The sequence below is a fragment of the Geotrypetes seraphini genome, chromosome 14 (assembly GCF_902459505.1).
Source record: "Geotrypetes seraphini chromosome 14, aGeoSer1.1, whole genome shotgun sequence".
NCBI classification, from domain to species: Eukaryota; Metazoa; Chordata; class Amphibia; order Gymnophiona; family Dermophiidae; genus Geotrypetes; species Geotrypetes seraphini.
This window is the reverse complement of record NC_047097.1, coordinates 4,733,835-4,753,458: the sequence shown is the minus strand read 5'-3', so window position 1 is coordinate 4,753,458 and position 19,624 is coordinate 4,733,835. Positions and strand designations below refer to the sequence as shown.

The 19,624-nt window shown below is 41.6% G+C and overlaps 1 protein-coding gene across 2 annotated transcripts; it reads right to left on the bottom strand.

The window, feature by feature from the left end:
- Nucleotides 1-3,016: 3,016 nt before the first annotated feature.
- CHRNA5 (cholinergic receptor nicotinic alpha 5 subunit) lies at nt 3,017-19,624 on the bottom strand. Of its 2 annotated transcripts, XM_033921102.1 has the most exons (6): nt 19,385-19,624; nt 11,510-11,661; nt 11,015-11,059; nt 8,081-8,190; nt 4,129-4,960; nt 3,017-3,262 (listed from the first exon to the last, which is right to left on the bottom strand). In XM_033921102.1, exons 1-6 carry the CDS (start codon nt 19,449-19,451, stop codon nt 3,089-3,091), a joined length of 1,380 nt encoding a protein of 459 aa, XP_033776993.1. In that variant the 5' UTR covers nt 19,452-19,624; the 3' UTR covers nt 3,017-3,088. The 2 variants fall into 2 exon arrangements, with proteins under 2 accessions (XP_033776993.1, XP_033776994.1); XM_033921103.1 differs by lacking the exon at nt 19,385-19,624 and having other exon boundaries at nt 11,457-11,551.

Sequence of the window (19,624 nt, the reverse complement as noted above, 5' to 3'; positions counted from 1 at the left end):
ACTATGGACTTTTCCTCCAGGAAATGATCCAAACCTTTCTTAAAACCAGCTTTGCTGTCTGCTCTTGCCACAACCTCTGGCAATGCGTTCCAGAGCTTAACTATTCTCTGAGTGAAAAATATTTCCTCCTATTGGTTTTAAAAGAATTTCCCTGTAACTTCGAGTATCTCCTAGTCTTTGTAATTTTTGACGGAGTGAAAAGTCGATCCACTTGTACCCGTTCTACTCCACTTAGGATTTTGTAGACTTCAATCATATCTCTCCTCAGCTGAAGAGCCCTAACCTTTTTAGTCTTTCCTCATATGAAAGGAGTTCCATCCCTTTTATCATCTTGGTCGCTCTTCTTTGAGTCATTTCGAGTGCCACTATATCTTTCTTGAAATAAGGAGACCAGAATTCAACGCAATACTTCAGGTGAAGTCACACCATAGAACAATACAGAGGCATTATAACATTTTTAGTCTCGTTAACTATCCCTTTTTTAAATAATTCCTAGCATCTTATTTGCTTTTATGGCTGCCACCACACATTGGGTGGAAGGTTTCATTGTATTATCTAGCAATCATCACTTTACAAAATAACAAACAGAAATAAAACAAAATAATGGGAAATAAGAAAATACCATTTTATTGGACTAATCCATTTTTCAATTAGCTTTCAAAGGTCAAATCCTCCTCCTTCAGGTCAGAACCAGTATACTGCTGTTAAGGTATCCTGTCCTGACCTGAGGAAGGGGGTTTATTCCAATAAAAAGGTTGTCTTATTTCCATTTCCTGTTTATAAACTTTTATCAATACAGCTACAATACTACTTTATTCTAAAGCAACAACAAAAAAAATATTTTTCTACTTTTTGTTGTTTCTGCTTTAATCATCTTCTCTTCGCTCTCTTCTTTTCATACAGCATCTGTCCTCTCTCTGCTCCTTCCATTCACTGTCTGCCCTCTCTCTTTCCATATGGCATCTTTCCTCTTTCTAGGCTCCTTCCATGTCTATCCTGTGCCACTTCTCTACTTTGTACATGATTCATTTCAGCTTCACCCCCCTCTCTCCCTCCCCCTCCTCACTCCCTCATCTCTCCCTCCCCCTCCTTGTTATGGCATCTTCTTCCTTTTCCTTGGTCTGGCATCTTTGTCTCTTCCTTCCCTCCCCCCCATGCCCTGGCACCTCCCCTTCCATGGTCTGGTATCTCCTTTCTTTCTTTCCTTCCTTCCTTCCTTCCCCTCCCTCCCTTCATTCCCCATTGGCTGGCATCTTTCTTTCCTCTTCTCTCCCTTCTCTGGTCTTCCTTCTCCTTCCCTCCCTCTTTCTCCCTAATTGGGTGCATTTCTCTCCCCCTCCATTTTCCTTCCCTCTCTCTTTCTCTCACACACACCCTCCATAGACAACGCATCCTTAATAATGCACAACTTTTGCTGGCCCTGCCGGTCAGCAAAGAAACTTTGTCAGTATTCAAAGGAAGTTTGTTAGTCACCAACTGCCAGTGAACATTGCCTATCTATGTATTTTTTTTAAAAAAAATATATATATATGGCTAAAATTGGACCATTAAAATTGCTAAATTGTCTGATACTAAAATAGAGTTGGAGCAAGAGCAAGCAGAAAGCTGCCTAGGCAGACGCAATGGTCAACTGCTCTCGGTTTACTGTAAGATATACTTTTAACACAGGGCTGGAAAGGTGGTTTTCCCCCACCTGTATATTCAGTGTCACTGCCTGTACAGATTATACTGAATACTGTAGTCAGCAATCATTTACACCGGTCACTCCATCAGCTGAAAACTGGCCCTATGGCTTTCAGATAAAATTATACTTATTCTGCATAAATCTTGTGAATAGTATGGGCCTGATTCTCAAAAACACACCTCATTGTTCTATTGTCCATTTATTATGGCTTTTTGGAAATCAATTTGGGGCCAAATTATTTATTAGAAAACCCGGTGACATTGACCTATGATACTATATTATTTGGCATGTCAATGAGGGCAAAGAGTCAGATATCTTCAAATAATAATAAGCTTTTGCTTATAATGACGGGTTGCCATACAACAAAATACTTGTAATTGGAAGAACTAGAGTAGACTGAATTATAATTTTTGGTGGAACTCGTTGTACCACATGTATGAAATGGAAAGAGTAATTGCTACACAGCAGGGGTATTTAAGGAAATTTCAAGATGTGTGGGAGCCGTTAACAAAATATTGTAATGAATAGATACACTTTTTCCCTTAAATTTATAAGTTCAATATTCAGGGGGGGGGGTTATTTTTAGTATATCATCTAACTATATAGGAATATGTAAAAATAGTTTTATCATATGGTGTTTTTATATTTAATATGAAAGGGGGGAGGGAGATAATATTATATGATTTTGATTTGTTGCTGAATATTAAGTGATATATGTGTTAAAATGTTTTAACTTAGTCACACTTATTGTAAGTTTTAAAATGAATAAAGATTTTATTAAAAAAAAAAAAAACCACGCCTCCCAATGGCAAGCAACGGTAGGCATCCTACCGCCATCTGGCAGCCAATCAGAATGCACATTTAAAAAAGCAACTCTCTGAGGCAGGACGCCCAATTGTAGGCCTCTATGTAGATGCATAGTGATGCTTAAGCACACCTAAGGCAGTGTGTGGGTGTGGTTTTTTGCCAGGAAGTAGCCTTGGGTGGGTTTAAGCATCGCTACGCATCTATGTTAGATGCAAGACAGACGCCTTAAATGTAGGCCTGGGCATCTGACTGGGACTGTAGTTGCAATTCTCATTTGGACGCATGATTCATAGGCAATCAGCGGCTGCTTTAGGTGGCCGCTTATGTTGACCTCTAAAAGGGAATCGGGCCCTCTATGTCCTATGCAGTGTTTATTCTTTATGAACTTTTAATGTTCCGTTTAATTTTTCTTTTTTTTAACTTAAGAGTTCTTAGGAGTGTATTTAAATTTTTCATAGTACTTGCAATTTACAACAAAAAAATGAACATACTCCACATTTCCAAATATACAGGATCAAGCTTTTTTATTATTTTTTTAACAACTACTGGTACACATTAAAGATAGCTAAATAAACATAAAATGCATTTTTTTAAAACTCAAGTGTTTTTATCCACGTGCATATTTTCATTGTGAATGGGCACAATTATATTTGCCCACTTATAAATAACCGGAATGAATAATACAACTGATCCAATGATGGAAACCAGGAGAAAAGTCCACAAAAACATCCGATCGAGCACTTGGGCCACAAACTTCCAGTCCTCAACCACCTGTAAAAGGAGAAAATTTTTTTTACATGTTTGATATAGATGTGTTGCTTGCCAGAAAATGGGTGATGGAACTGTCAAGCAGGGGCTGTGTGTGTAAGTTTGTTTCCTTCAATGCCCTGTGCTTCTTTCTCTAGGTAAGTAATGTGGATCACTAGAGGTATATCCTGTAGGCAGTCAGCTGGTGACAGCGCCTCTCCCCCCTGGCGCCTCTCCATACTTCCTTCCAGCAACCCCCAATGGTAGCTCAGGGCCCCGTCTGGAGGGCCTTCGCACATGCACGGATGTTGACAACTGCGCACTTCCAGATGCCCTCGAACTGCAGCCACCAATTTAGTATGCTGCGGCTTTGCAAAGTTTGCAAGACATTGCGTTATGTATATGATAATGGCTCATGCAGTAAAGCCGCATTAACCAGTTAGTGTGCACTAATGTAATGTGCTGATTAGCACAGGAACACCCATTCTCTGCCCCCCCCAGACACACCCCTCAAACAAAAAAATTTGTAGTGCACACACATTTGGCACTTACCACAGGATGCCTGAGCACCTCCCAAGGTACATCATTTTAAGCTGTATTAGGTGTGTGTTAGCCTCTAACACAGTTTAGAAAGAGGGCCTCTAAATTTCTTACTCCCTCTCTCACCTCAAAATTGCACTGGCAATGAAAGCAAGCTTTCTCCAAGCTTGCCGTTTTAAGTTCATTTTGAATACCTCACATCACTCATGTGCCTGGACCTACTAGAATACAATATACAACTCCAGATTATCTCTGCCTTAGTGTTGCTGGGTTTTTTCAACTGTTTCTATAGCTAAAATAAATAAAAAAATTAACTAGTTCAATATAGGAAAATGAAGCGGCAACTCTACCTCCCGGACATCATGCTCTTTCATGACATGCCTGGTGATATACCGGATAGAATCAAGAGCTGCTTCCAAAGTATTCCTGGAGGAGTCTGAGCCACTGATTGTACCAGTTTCTTCTCTTCTCGTAAAATATCTGTCCACATGACTCCTCATACAAAGCAGCTTTGGAAGTTTGTGGAGAAATATCTTTCGAACCCAAGGTGCCATGGTATTATGTGTCGAGGAGGACCGGTGGTGAATGTTAATAGCAAAAACAGTTATCACGATGGACAAGGTGACAAAAATCATAGTGAAGACCAAGTACTCGCCAATGAGAGGAATGACTTTGGATGATGATGGTATGATCTCTTCAATGACCAGAAGAAAGACAGTCAAAGACACAAGGACAGAGGTGCAGAGGGCAATCTTCTCCCCTTCATTTGAGGGAAGGTAAAAAACAAGAACAGTTAAAAATGAAAGTCCTATGCAAGGAATGATGAGGAACAGCGTATAAAATAGTGGCAAACGTTTGATGATAAATGAGTAAGTGACAAATGGGTACTGGCAACGCCCATCAGTTCTGTTCCCTTTGTTTCCTGTTGCATTCATTATTTCCCATTCTCCATTGTCAAAGAAATCTCTCTTGTCTACATCATGGTCCTCTAAGATGATATCAACCTGTGATCCATCATACGTCCAGGATCCAAACTTCATGGAGCAGTTTTGTAGATCAAAAGGAAAGAATGTGACATCTATAGTGCAGGAGCTCTTATAGTTGGCAGGTGGGGTCCAAGTAATGGTGCCATCATATTTTACTACTGACTTGGTAATTGAGCCTTGAAAACGCCCATCAGCACTACAAGGGAAAAAAACAAACTGGATTCAGTTTTGCTACAAATTTTCTTTTCTTATGGGGGAAAAAATGTTTCCTTGGGAATTCATTCCCCCCTCATCAAAAATAACTATGGTGTAATTGGCCTTGGAGTGAGCTGTATGCATCCTTCCAGTTGGAGGAATTAGAATTCTGGTGTCAGAAATTTGAAGGAGATACCAAAAACCCCCAGATGTGTTATTGTATAGCAGGGCTGCCCAAGTCCGGTCCTTGAGATCTACTGGCAGGCCAGATTTTCAGGATATCCACAATGAATATGCATGAGAGAGATTTGCCTGCATTGCCTTCTTGGTATGCAAATCTCTCTCTCATGCATATTCATTGTGGATATCCTGAAAACCTGGCCTGACAGTAGATCTCGAGGACCAGACTTGGGCAGCCCTGTCATATAGCATAGTAGGCTCAATACAATGTGCAAGGCCATTGCTCAATTCTCTGGATGTAATTAAAAACTAGCACTTTCTTTAGGATGATTGTCATGTCCTGTACTTGAGTCATCGGAGGCAATAATACATTTTAGTGTAGTAGCATCCGATGATCCTCTGTCGACAAAATCATGTAGCGTGGGCAGATCAGAGTAACCTTGAAGGCATTGTGGCTGAAGAGAGTCTAGTTCCCAAGGGCAGAGACAGTAACTATTCAAATAAGAGGAACATCAAGGTCAACCTTATATGGAGGTGACTTTTACAAAAATCATACAAATTTGAATTGGGATCTTCAAGTTGAGGTGTCTCAAGTTCTGCTACTGTTTTAGAACAGGATTTGCCAATGTACAGCAGATCCTATTCTTAAATACACGGAAAAGTAGATGTTTATGTGCCAGTTAAGGGTGACAGGAGCATCCATTTCAGAAACATAAATGTCTAAAATATCAGAGAGACAACATGAACCTCAACTCAACATACATTTATGTTACAAAATGGCAACACAGACAGACCTATATGCAGTGGTGTAGCGAGGGTGAGAGGCGCCCCTCCCCCACCCTGTCTCCACCCTTACTCCTTCCCGCTGCGTGCCTCCCTTCCCTTCACCGTACCTCTAGTTGAAGTTGTTGCTTGCGGCAGTCATCAACGTGCTCCTCACAACCTTGTCACCTCTCCCTCTAACGCCACGTCCTATGCACGGTACTCAGAAGGAGAGGAATGGGAAGAGGTTGGGGGGGGGGCAGAGAGGTGGAAGAGGTGTTGGCGCCCCCCACCAATATGGTGCCTGGGATGGACTTCCCCCCTCAACCCCCCCCCCTTACTACACTGCCTATATATGCCAGCATATCAACGTTTGTCAGTCGTTTTAGCAACATAAATGTTTATTTTTCCCAAAGCTGTCATAGAGCCCAGTGTCCCTTGCCAGTTTTGTATTCAGGGGGACATTAACCACTGGGGAATTAAGGGGGGTAATCTCCCCTGAACTTTTCAGTGGAGTGCTGCTTAACAGGAGCCCTTTTCTGAAATCTAAGTAGAAGGTGTAAACCCTAACGCCAATGATTTTAAACAAAAATGGGGACAGGCCACACCCCATTGCCTCATTTTAATCAGGACTTATACATTTACCCCCCAGTTTCTATATATGGCAACTAACATTGCATGCCCAAATCTGTACACATTGCCAATTTGCATACGCAACTTTAATTGGCTAACAAGCCCAGTCGGTGCCGATAATTGCCACTTAACAAGCAATTATCGGCACTAATTAGAATTTACATGCGCAGCTTGCTAAGCGTTATTCTACAATGTCGTGTACATAAATTCTTCTGTGCTGATTTCAAAAGGGGGGTGTGAGCAGGTGATGGGTGTTCCTATAAGTTATGAGAGCTGTTATAGAACACACCTAATCAGCGCTTAAGTTAGGCAGGGGCATTTACACCAGGTTGGCTGCGTTTAAATTTTAATCACGGAACTGGGCGCTAGGTGTATTCTAGAAACTGTGCCTAACTCAAGATGTGGCTTATAGAATAGTGCTAAGCATGGTTTATTTGGTGTAGATTTTTTGGGCACAGTATATAAAATGAGGTCCTTTACTGTGTGTGTTTAGAATATAGCGATTCTAAATAAGCACCTAAGAATATGAATGAGCAAGCACAAAGGTTTATTACATTACATTACATTAGTGACTTCTATTCCGCCTATACCTTGCAGTTCAAGGCGGATTGCAAAAGAGCTAACTGGACATTTCCAGTAACGTTACAATTGTTTTTTGGTTATAAAAGAGGTAAGATAGCTGGATAATTTCCAGGAGAACTTGCAAATTGGATCGTAAAAATGACTGGACATTTCTAGGTAATATTACAAATAGGTTACAATAAGATTACATTACATTTTAGGGATCTGTATTCTTGGTTGGTATTTTGAGGAGGAAGAGATTACCAAAGTGGAGGCTTTGGGAGGGGAATTTACCATGGAGGAGAGGGAAGAGGGGACGGGTTAATATATCTGGATAAATGTTTTGAACAACAGGGCTTTGATTTCTTTTCGAAATGTTTTGAGATCTCCTGTTGCCGTCAGCAGATTGGAGATGGAGTGGTCAAGTTTCGCTGCTTGTGTCGCAAGAAGGTTGTCAAACATCTTCTTGCGCTGAGTGCCTTTGAGCGGAGGGTAGGCAACTCGCGGTGTAGGAAGGGAAGGTGGAGAATGTAGACCACCCCAGACACCATTGCTGTCACCTCTCTACCCACCCATCTCTTTAAAGCTTTGGCAGTGCGAGCAGCATTTCCTACCTGCTGCTCACATCAGCCTCAACTCTGCATCTGATATCACTTCCTGGTTGTTCTTACCTCGCTACGCTACTGATTGCAACAGAAGAAGACATGGATAGTTAGAGAATTTGTCTGGTCAAATAAAATCTAAAGAAGCAACAAATCTTTTTTTTTTTTTTTGCTGAATCACCAGGGGGTAAGACTTTCTGGACAAAAGGAAGAGCTGTTTGACATTGCTTTTCATTTGGAAAAGTTGATTAATCTGCTGGGCAAATGTGTATTATGGACATACCTAAAATATTGCTTAGCGAGCACACTTAACACCAAACTTTGTTTTAATGTGAGCTATTACCATCTATAGGAATACAGAAAACAGGTAATGAAGGACATACTTGTCAAACAGAACAATATCAGGCGTCCAAATGGAGTCTGAAGGGACACGAATGGATTTTATTCCAGCATAGTCATCGGGGTCCCATCGTAGTTTCACATCTAGCCATTCCTACAATAAACAGAAACACAGTTTCTAGTATTACTCAGATCATTCTAACAATCTTAGCTCTGAAACTTTGAATCCCAGAAAGTCCATCATCTCTTTGTATGCAAGTAAATTTGGTACACTATGCAATATTTAGCCAGTCAGCTACTGGAAAATTTTGACTGAAAACGAGTGCCACTAACTCACCAAAGTTAGCTGGACAAGCCTTTGCAATATCAACATCATTATTATACATTGTGAGAAGATATTAGCAGCAATATGCATGTGTACCTCTGTGACCTCACTCCTTGTAAATAGTTTACTGAAATATGTTTTGGCTATCAAAAGTTAATTTTGGCTCATTTTATATTTGGATTCATTTTATTATCCACATTAGCAAAAGAAAAATACCGTAGAGCCATTTTTAGACTTGATGCCCCACTAAACCTGAGCACCCCCTTAAACAGCTTGTGGGAAAGCCGAAACCTCGTAGTCAAAGACATGTAATGCCTGAACTGCTCCTCTTCCTTGTGCTACTTCTGTAATGCGGAAGTTGGTGAGGTGACGGGCAGGAAGGACTGGTCACCCCTCCTGCCATGTGATATTGGTGGGGGTAGGGTTCTGGCAGGAAGGATTGAGACATCTTGAGCATACTCAATTAAACTAGTGTGCTGGGGGGGGAGAGGGGTCCTAGATTTGGCAGCTGGAGGCATGCCTCTGACATCTGCATTATAGAAGCAGCACAAGGAAGGGGAGCGACTCAGGTACTGCAATTCTTTGGCAGATAGGGCTTTGGCATCCCCATCAGCAAAAGTATTTTTAATATGCAGGGGTGGGGGAGATATAGAATGCATTGCCCCCCATGTCCACTCTTGGCTCCCTCCTCAAAAAAGGTTGGAGGGTTGGCTACAGTTCTATTTTGAAGGAATTACCGTATATACTCAAATATAAACCGATCCAAATATAAACCAAGATAATATTTATCCCCCACATTTTTAGGGGATACATGTTAACTTGAATACAAACAGGATTTACATTCAAGTGCCACCCAGCCGTATACCCACCTGCTTCCCCCCCTTTCCCGAACCCAGCAGTGGCCTCGCTGCGGGTCCATCTTAAATCCTGGTGGTCCAGTGGTGAGCCAAGCCAGAACAGGAGCAACCCAACCTCCCCCAAGGTGAAGTGTCAGGTCCTGTCCTGGAGGTGAGTCGGGGCAAAAGCGATCCTTTTATACACCTACCCGTGCAGTCTTGTTGTAAAAATGGCTGCTGTGAGTTCCCATGATAACCTCATAAGACTTTAGCAGCCTCGCGATAGCTATTTTTTCAGCGAGACTGCAAGGGCTAGAGTGTAAGAGGATCATTCCTGCCCTGACTCCACCCCACTGGAGCACCAGTGACTAAGAGAAGCTGCACAGGCTTCCCCCCCGGGCCTACCTTAGTTACTGGAGGTCCAGTGGGGTGAGTCGAGGCAAGAGCAATCCTTTTATACTCCAGCCCATGCAACCTCGCTGAAAAAAATGGCTGCTGTGAGTTCCCATGACAACCTCATGAGACTGAGAGGAAGAAATTTGAGCCCACCTTCCTGCTTACTGCTTCTCCCGGCCCTATCCCCTTTCCCTTTACTGCAAGTACCTGTGCTCTGAAACCGATGTACATATTTTTAACTACTGGGTGGAAGACAATTTTCAGCTCATAAAATGTACCCCAATTACTCCCCCATTTGTCTGTATTATTTCAGAGGCTCCAAAGAAAAGCCAATATCATTTAATGTGAAATGCTTCATTTATAAAGCAATACTACACATAAATCATTCTACATTTATGTCCTGGATGTACCATTTGAAAAATCTCACTCTTTGGGATGGTTCACCCTTGAGCTCTTTGCATTTACTATCATCTTAGAAACCTTGTGCAGAAATCCATACTAGGTGGGTGGGGAATACACTCTACAGTTAATGTAGGTGTCCTTAACACGCATTAATGCAACATCTTTATTTGTATGCTGCAATACCTTTCAGTTCTCCGTGGTTTACAATTCGAAGAGGCTGAGACATACTCGGGAGATACAAGTTATAAAGTTATCAAATGGTAGTACAGACCTCCTATAGAAATCTATCGAATAGAAATGTTTTCAGAGATTTTCTAAAGTGCGGATATGAGGTAGCACTAGCTATTAACAGGCTAAGCGCTTTGTCCCTAACTGCTGCTTGAAAGGAAAATAATTTGTCAAAATAGCTTTTATAGCGACAGTTCTTTATGGAAGGGAAAGCAAAAAAGTCAGAAATCGTTGGGAGCTAACATAGCACATAAGGTGGAATGGTTAACGATGTCTCCAGAGGTACTCACATAAGAGGCTGTACCGTTGACACGCAGTAGTCACCACCACCCAGCATTCACCTGCATTGCTATCTTCCCCTCAGTGCCTGAAATCCCCCCCTCCCTCCACCCTCATCAGAGGTTTTGCATTGAAGTGCATCAAGGTCAGCTGTTAATACATGGAAGCATCAATGCCCTCCCTAATGTTTACAGATAAGTAGCCTGAAAAGCTGCGAGGAGGGAAAATATTGCCCAGAAAGTAATGAGAGCCCTGAAGGAGGTCCTAGTTGAGAGAACACATCCCAGAGCTGGATGTACGGTAATAGCAGGCAATGGCAACTAGGAGAACATCGGTACTCTGCTCTGGTGGGCAATAAGTGGCTTTTAAGAAATAGACTATGACAGCTAAGCTGTTTTACTGTTGGCCAACAAGTTGATAGAAATGCATGAGGTGCACTGTGCATTGCTTTCAGGTGGATATATTAGTTGATTTGATACTATATAATAATTCAGCAGACATTTCTTACATACCTGTTTCAACCACACATTGGTGGTCATTAATTGATTCTTCTCATCCTACAAAATTTAAATAGTCTTGATTATTAAGTGCAGGACTACCTGAATTTCACATATTTCATCAAGTGATAATCCTATGAATTATTCTAGTTATGAAAAATTGGAGCAATATTGCTGACAGCTACATCTTAACTCTCTCTGTAGTAAGTATGAATGACATTATTATTATTATTCAGCATTACTAACTGTGCATTCAGCCTCATGCTAATCTTCTCTCACATTTGTAATATCCATTTCTTGATTTTAAGGAAACTCACGTGTGTTTCTACAGCGTTCCAATCACATTATTTTAATAAATTCTTCTTGCTGACATTACATTTATAACTACACTGTCATAATAAGGAGGAATATATTTGAAATCAGCCTGACATCTGTACCACGTAAGTAAATTGATTACTTCTAAAGCAAATGTTCCACTTAGGATTTTCTATCAGAAAAGAAGACACAGACCACATCCACCAGCTGTGTAATTGCAAGGCCAAACTTCACACGTATGGTGTCGTTGAGATGTGCAACTGGTCGCACCCACTTTTGGTAGTCTTGAAATAAATGTTTAAATAATCGAGCTTCGCTTTTTGCCATATAAGAAGGTTCAGATAAGCCTGCATGGGAAGTGAAAAATGTAGTTACAGAGATGAATTAAATTATATTTGCTGATTCTATACAATTACATGATTTGGCAGGGCTGATCACGGGCGCTGTGCCAGGGAGAGTATATTTATTTACTTTTTTATTTATTCAAGATAAATCAATTTACATTTCCAATAAAATACTTCTTGTAACAGAAACCATTGTGGGGGGAGGGGGGAGGAGAGAGAAAGGGGTTACAATTCCAAACAAACAGATAATAGAAAAATAATAATTCCAAAATTGAAGGGAGTCAAAGACTCACATTTAAGGAACCCCCCCCCCCCAAATATGAAAGTATATACCAAAGGATAAAGAAAGAAAGATAAAAGGATCTGTCTGCTAGCTAATAGTGTATCCAGCATCTAAAAGGAATCAACCAATCGTGGAGTACTAATGCCAGTTCTGAAAATAAATCAGAAAAGCCGCTAGATGGAGCAGGAATGACCAGGGTATCACTTCCCTGGCTTGGCGGTGTGATCCAGTCACCCATTTTCAACTAGATAAGGATCACAATAGCCTGCATGGATTTCATGAGCTCTTCAAACCGGAACTGATGCCCACCTATTACGAAAAGCAACTGGACAAGCTGCTTTCAGTTAGAGAAGTCCTACCAGATGCTGAATCTCGTCCAGTATACGAAGGATGGCTTGGAGAAATACGAGATTATTAGTGTTGCTCTCATTGATTCTCAATGTCAGGCAGTATGCTTTATATATGACCTTCCTGGAAACACCATTAAGTTTACAAAGGAGAATAAGACCAAATATTATAGGAACAAGAGAATCTAATAAAACATATAACACAGTGAAAGAGCTAATCACTGAAGCTGCTTTGTAATATCTCTGACCTAATGATGTACCACTGACTAGTTCAACACATCCAAATACTTATTGAAAATCATCACTTCTGTGTTGAGCAAAGAGGAAAGCATAGCCACTGGTGCCTAAAATGCAATGGCTATCATAAGGAAGCATGTGAGCACCATATTTATTTATATTAATGACCTAGCATTAGGGCTGCAAACAGGAGCATATGGATACTCCATTTACATCAGCCAGACTAGCTCTAGATCGGTGTCTCACAAACTTTGCAAGCTGGCGACACACTAAATTGGGGACCAAGGCTCAAGGGCATCCGGAAGTGCATGTATGTTGATGCGATGTCATGCACATACGTGCCATCATCATGTTGACATCCACGCATGCACGGGGACCTTCCAGACGGGGCCCTGAGCCGCCGGGGAGGGGGTGCTGAAAAAGAAAAGGCATGGAGAGGAGGAGAGACGTCAGGAAGGAGAGGGACCGGCTGACTGCCTGCAGGATGTGCCTCTCGCTGTAACAGGCATGTCCTGTAGGCAGTCAGCGTTGGCGCCTCTCTTCCTCCCTGGAAGGCACACCTGGAATCTCGTGCGTGCTGCAGCACACAGCTTGCGCCACACTGCTCAAGATGAATCACTCCAAAGCAATGGTGGACGAAGTGTGGGGCAGAAGGAGCAGCCTGTCCTGGATGCAGGCGATAAGGCTGTGCAATTTCTGTAGAGAATTTAAAAATAATAATAAAACTGACTACAAGTCAGTTTGCTTTCTATTATCAAGTTTCCAAGTTTATTTAAAATTTTCTATCCCGCCCTAAGGGCAATTCTAGACAATGTTATTATTATTTGTTTCATCTCGTGATTATTGCTGAAAGTAATACAGAGGAAAGGTGTTAAAATGTGATCTACTGTGGGTGTCAAATATGCTATGGCTGCCACTGTACCTCAGCCTTTTTCCCTCATGTAAGTACCTGAGCCTCTGCCCATGCTGGGGGGGGGGGTGGGAGCTAGAAGGCAGAGAGAGACCTGGAACAAAAGAAAGTAGGAGAGAGAACTGGAGTGAAGGGAAGAGGGAGAGATGCTGGACTGGGAGACAGAGAGAAGAGAGAGACTGGACAGGAGGAGAGATGATGAACCAATAGAGGGAGGGAGATAAAGATACCAAACCATGGGGGTTGTCAACAGAGATGTAGGAGGAAGAGAACAGAGTGAGGAGAAGTTAGACCTGGGGAAGGACAGGGACACAGAAGAGATGCTGGGCATGGAGGGAGCCTAGGGTCAAGGACACAGAGGACAGATGCTGCATAGAAAAAGATAGAGAGGCAGATACTGAATATGGAGGAGGATTAAACAAGGACACACAAAGATGCTTGAAAGGAAGGAAAGGGATGAGGAAAGCTGGATGGTGGACTTGGAGAAATATCAAAAGGACAGAAGACCCTGGAAAGAGAGTTAAAAAAAAAAAATCAAAGAAAAGCAGAAAAGAAAACCTGGAATCAAAGCAATGCTCAGACAACAACAACAACATAAAAAAAGTGTGGTGACATTGTATATTCAATACAATATGTCCCAAAATGTTTACAACCTAAGTCGGTTCCTGAAGGAATGGGAATTAAATGACTTGCTCAAGTCAGAAGCAGAATTAGACTATTTAGCTACTTCCTCTCCTATCGTCAACTTCTATTTCACTGATTCTAATAAAATGAGATAATGGGCAAGGAGCTTCCTGGCTGCAGATCTGTTCTTCATCAGCATTTAAAGATGATGTCATAGACATCAAACTGAATGAAGTGAAACAAAAAAGCAACCCAAACGCAGAGCAAGAGCAGGGTGGGCTCAAAGGCAGAGATATGCCTAGGAGAGAGAGCGAGATCGCCATGATGCTAAGATTACCATCTCACATCTATTGTATGAGCTCAGTCCAGCAAAAAGGGTTTTAAAACACTGGGAATTTCTGGACAGGTCAAAATCAAAACGCTTGTGCCCTACCATCATTTACTGTGTTACTATGTTTGGGTCAGCAAGAACAATTAAATCATTAGATTCCTGCCCCCCCTTCCCTTTTGAAGTACTAACTTCCCTTCATGTCAGAAGGGAGGCTGAGCCTAGCATAGGAGAAACTGTGAAATCGTTTTTAAAACTGTGCTTCTACCTTCAGTATCTGCCATTGAGCAGTTGGACAGAAAATTAATGCATGGGGATAGAAGTTCAGATTATGTACAGAAGCACCTGGTACAGAGAATGAAACTAACCCGTTTGGATCAATAATGAGTAGTATCAATATGTCCAGTATCTCCAGCGCTCTCCTGGAGGCTGTCATAGGGGAGAACACCCTCCAGGGATTCAAGACAAAGTTAGACAAGTTCCTACTGAACAAGGACGTAGCGGACTGCTGGGCATGATGGACCACTGGTCTGACCCAGCAGCGGCACTTCTTATGTTCTTATGCTAGACTAAGATTCAAAGAAATAGAATATATGTCGATATATAAGATTGATATACTTTTATATATTCAATGATATTTTTTTAGATAAACATCAGAAAAATACCACTTCCCCTAGAACTCTTTATCCCTCTCCTTGCTAATTTTGTGCCATCCATTCAGTTTTTGTGCTTTTCTCAGCAGTAAAGGCTGACTTTTGCTGGCTAGATCAGGGCCCAGAACTACAGCTCCAGAAGTACGTGGTTGCTGACCTAGGACCATCATAGCAATGACCAGCTTAGGTATGCCACAGAGGGAGGGGGTGGGGGTGGGGGGGGGGTTGCGGTTATAAACTAGGGGGAAAGTGTTGGATAGCTGTAATGAAGGTTTGTAGCACCAGTTCCAATTGAGCTGGGATCTTCGCGGACTCACTACTTCATGGTATTTTCTGACTGCCTCTTCCTGTACTAAATTCAGGCTACACCAATCAGGAGCTGCATGTCAAAGCAGCTCCTGATTGGTGTAGCCTAACTTTAACAACAGGAAGAGGCGGAACGGAACTGCTGTGAATTTCGGGGGGGGGGGGGGGAGTACTTTAATATAAGTAGTAACAGTGGCATAGTAAAGGGGGTACAGGGGGTGGTCTGCCGTGGGCACAGTCTTCCTAAGGGCGCAACATCTCTCCTCCTCTCCACTCCTTGCTGCGTACACACATCCCTTGTCTTTCCCAATACCTTTTTGACGTCCCTGGCACGAGGTTGCTGCCCACGTCGGCATCGGCACTCTCTCTGATGTCACTTCCGGGACCCGTGCCCAGGAAGTGACATCAAAGGGCAAGCTGACATCGATATGGGCATGCCGCTCATGCTGATGAAGTAAAAAAGGTACAGGGAAGGGGGCATGCAACAGGATGGGGGGGGTGCCACTGCCCCTGGCGCCGCTCACCCTTACTATGCCACTGAGTAGTAATGAATGTCGCTCTGCCAGCTGAGGGCTAAAAGGAGTCCCTTCTAGGCAAAACTACTCAGTGCTGCTCATCAAAGAACTGCACTAGGTTTTCAAGTTTCAAGCCTTATTTAAAATTTGATAAATCGCTTAATCAATCTTCTAAGCGATAAACATTGCTAAAAATTTTACAACATTCAAGGAGAACCATATGTCAAACATACAAAAGACGTACAGGACTTACTGTGCCAATGGGAAAGGAGGGTAAGAAATACAATATCGGATAGGAAAGAAGACAAGTAGGGGAAGGAGAAATGGATGGGCAAATGAGAACCAAAAGAAAGCGAAGAAGAAAGCAACTAGAAATGAAGTGAAAGAATTAGAATGGAAAAAAGAGAGAGAGAAAGAAAAGAAGGAAGAATAACTCTGCAAGAACAAGAAAAGCCGAATGCAATGGTGAGGGCATCTTTAAGATGGACCAGCCTGGATCGATCCAAATATGGTTCTCTTGCACTCTGACTTGATTTTCTATTAAAGGAGCAGCCAACAACTACTTCCCAGCCTCAAACACTGCCAGCCACAGATCGCAAAGTTTTTACATCATTTTCCACGATGTGCAGAACCTTCGCCTTCAAGAAGGATCCCTTAGGGCAGGGGTAGGCAATTCCGGTCCTCGAGAGCCAGATCCAGGTCAGGTTTTCAGGATCTCCACAATGAATATGTATGAGATGGATTTGCAGGCACTGCCTCCTTGAGATGCAAATCTATCTCATGCATATTTATTGTGGATATCCTGAAAACCTAACCCGGCTCCGGCACTTGAGGACCGGAATTGCCTACCCCTGCCTTAGGGTAAAAGATTTGAAGCGTAGATAGAGTTGTAAATGATTTATTTTCTTATCCTTATTTTCTGTTTACAGTAAAAACGCCTGCATAAAAGTCATTATTAGGGAATCTTCACCATACTTGGCAAATCAATTAAAATGGTTTTAAGACAATGATGATTTTTGACTACAATGACAATAAAACTCTCCTCCCCCCTCCAGCTCTAATTCCAGACTCCTCTATCACAATACACTACAGTCAAAGAGAAAAAGCAAGATAATGTTTATGTTTATTTAAGATATGATCTACCACAGTGATTCCCAACCCTGTCCTGGAGGAACACCAGGCCAATCGGGTTTTCAGGCTAGCCCTAATGAATATGCATGAGAGAGATTTGCATATGATGGAAGTGATAGGCATGCAAATTTGCTTCATGCATATTCATTAGGGCTAGCCTGAAAACCCAATTGGCCTGGTGTTCCTCCAGGACAGGGTTGGGAACCACTGTCTTATCACGCTGCTTTTCACTGGCATTTTTTTACCTATTCATGTTAAGAAACTAGATTTATATCTTCCATTTCACAAGCACCTGAAGTCATTTCTTTTTAAAAGAGACTGCATCTGGACTTGCAATTATGATACTTGTAGATTTTTTTTTTGTAACATTACTGTAGGTTTTATGTCTTTTGAAGTTCATGATTAGAATCGGTTAAATTAACTGTGATTTGCATCAAATCTTGTGGTATTTGTAGAATATAAGAATATGAACCACTTTTAAGAAATGTCATCCCCCCTCCTTTGTAGCTGGTTTTAAGAAAGGTTTGGACAAGTTCCTGGAGGAAAAGTCCATAGTCTGTTATTGAGAAAGATATGGGGAAAGCCGCTGCTTGCCCTGGATCAGTAGCATTGCTACTCCTTGAGTTTTGGCCAGGTACTAGTGGCCTGGATTCGCCACCATGAGAACAGGCTACTGGGCTTGATGGACCATTGATCTGACCTAGTAAGGCTATTCTTATGTTCTCCCTGCCCTCTCACCTCCCTTTTTTATTGATTTTTATGTCAATGTGTTTTACACCCCTGATCCTTCTGTTTATGTCTTGTCTATTTAACATATATATATATTTTTTTTAATAATTCTTTATTATTTTTGACTCTTGCAACAAGTGTACAATATTCAATCAGATAATTTGTACAAATCACTTGACATTCTTAACAATTATTATCCATTACATATAAAAACAAAGACTCCCCTCCCCCCACCCAACCATCAATAATAAATTCATTAAATCACATAACATACCTCCCCATCCCCACACTAATTATATTCCTATGTAATAACAAGGTGTCCAAAGTGTCTGATCATTAGAATATGCAATCAATGGCCCCCAAATCTTTTTGAATCTATTATAACTTCCTTGTGAAGAGCAAGCACTCTCTCCATTTTATAAATATGACAAACTGAACATATATTATTTTAAAGAATTGTTCCCCCTTTTTCTTTATTTTTTTTATTCTCTTTTAAATTTTTAGAATTGTAAACTGTCTAGGTACATGTTGATAAGTACAGAATTTTATTTGTACTGTATCCGTGTATGCTCATAATCTGTGTAAACTAAGAAGATTCAAATTACATATCTACTAAACATAGTCTCATCTACAGTGTTTTACCCTTCGGATCACCCTCTATTAAGGTGTGGCATGTTGCCAAACTCCAGTGAACTGGCATCTAAAGAAATACATCTCGCTATTGGTAAGGGATAGCAGGAGCCTGAAGCAGACGGCATAAAAAACATCCCCACACATCATCTGCTTCTGAATATTAAGCACCGTCTTGGGTTATAAGTTACTGGACATAATTTGAGGTTGAGGGGTGGTAGGTTCAAGAGCAATGTTAGGAAATTCTACTTTACGGAGAGGGTGGTGGATGCCTGGAATGCGCTCCCGAGAGAGGTGGTGGAGAGGAAAACGGTGACTGAGTTCAAAGAAGGGTGGGATGAACACAGAAGATCTAGAATCAGAAAATAATATTAAAAATTGAATTAAGGCCAGTACTGGGCAGACTTGCACAGTCTGTATATGGCCGTTTGGGGGAGGATGGGCTGGAGAGGGCTTCAAGGGCTGGGAGGGTGGAGATGGGCTGGAGTAGGTTGTGACGGAGATTTCGGCAATTGGAACCCAAGCACAGTACCGGGTAGAGCTTTGGATTCTTGCCTAGAAATAGCTAAGAAGAAAAAATTTAAATTGAATCAGGTTGGGCAGACTGGATGGACCATTCGGGTCTTTATCTGTCGTCATCTACTATGTTACTATGTTTGTGGCATCATCAAGCATGGCATTTCGGAATAACAACAAAATATATTACATAACATTACAGGAGAAAATTGTGAATTTGCAGTTTTTCTTTTTCAAACATAGTTCATGCATTAAAAGCTTATACTGGCATCTACACACAAATGTTGCATCTGGCATCCATCAAATGAAAAAAAAAAAAAAAAAAAGGTATTTGTTTTCTGTTCTAAAAGTTGTGAACACAGTCTAGAGGAAAATGTATAACATATAGCACGACTGTGCTCCAGAAGGATCACAGCAGAAATTAAGCGATGTTCCCTTCTGACCACCTTGCTTCACACCAGGCACAGAGAGCACTGATTCTCGGGGAAATCAAATTTGCAAATTAACATCAACTTACTATTAGCTCGTTGCAGCTCCCGCAAACAGAACAGCAGCAGTACAAATCCCTTCTTCCACCCATTCATCTTGCAAGTGGGAAAAGGAGAGTATCTTCAGCGAGCCAAACAAGTGCATCCATTAAAGAAAGACGAAGAGATCAAAATCTACCTCCATTCCTTTCAGGAAGATCCCACCTCTACAGCCACTTGCAACCCCGTGTTATTTCATCCTGGAAAGCTCAGCCCATAGCTAAGATTGA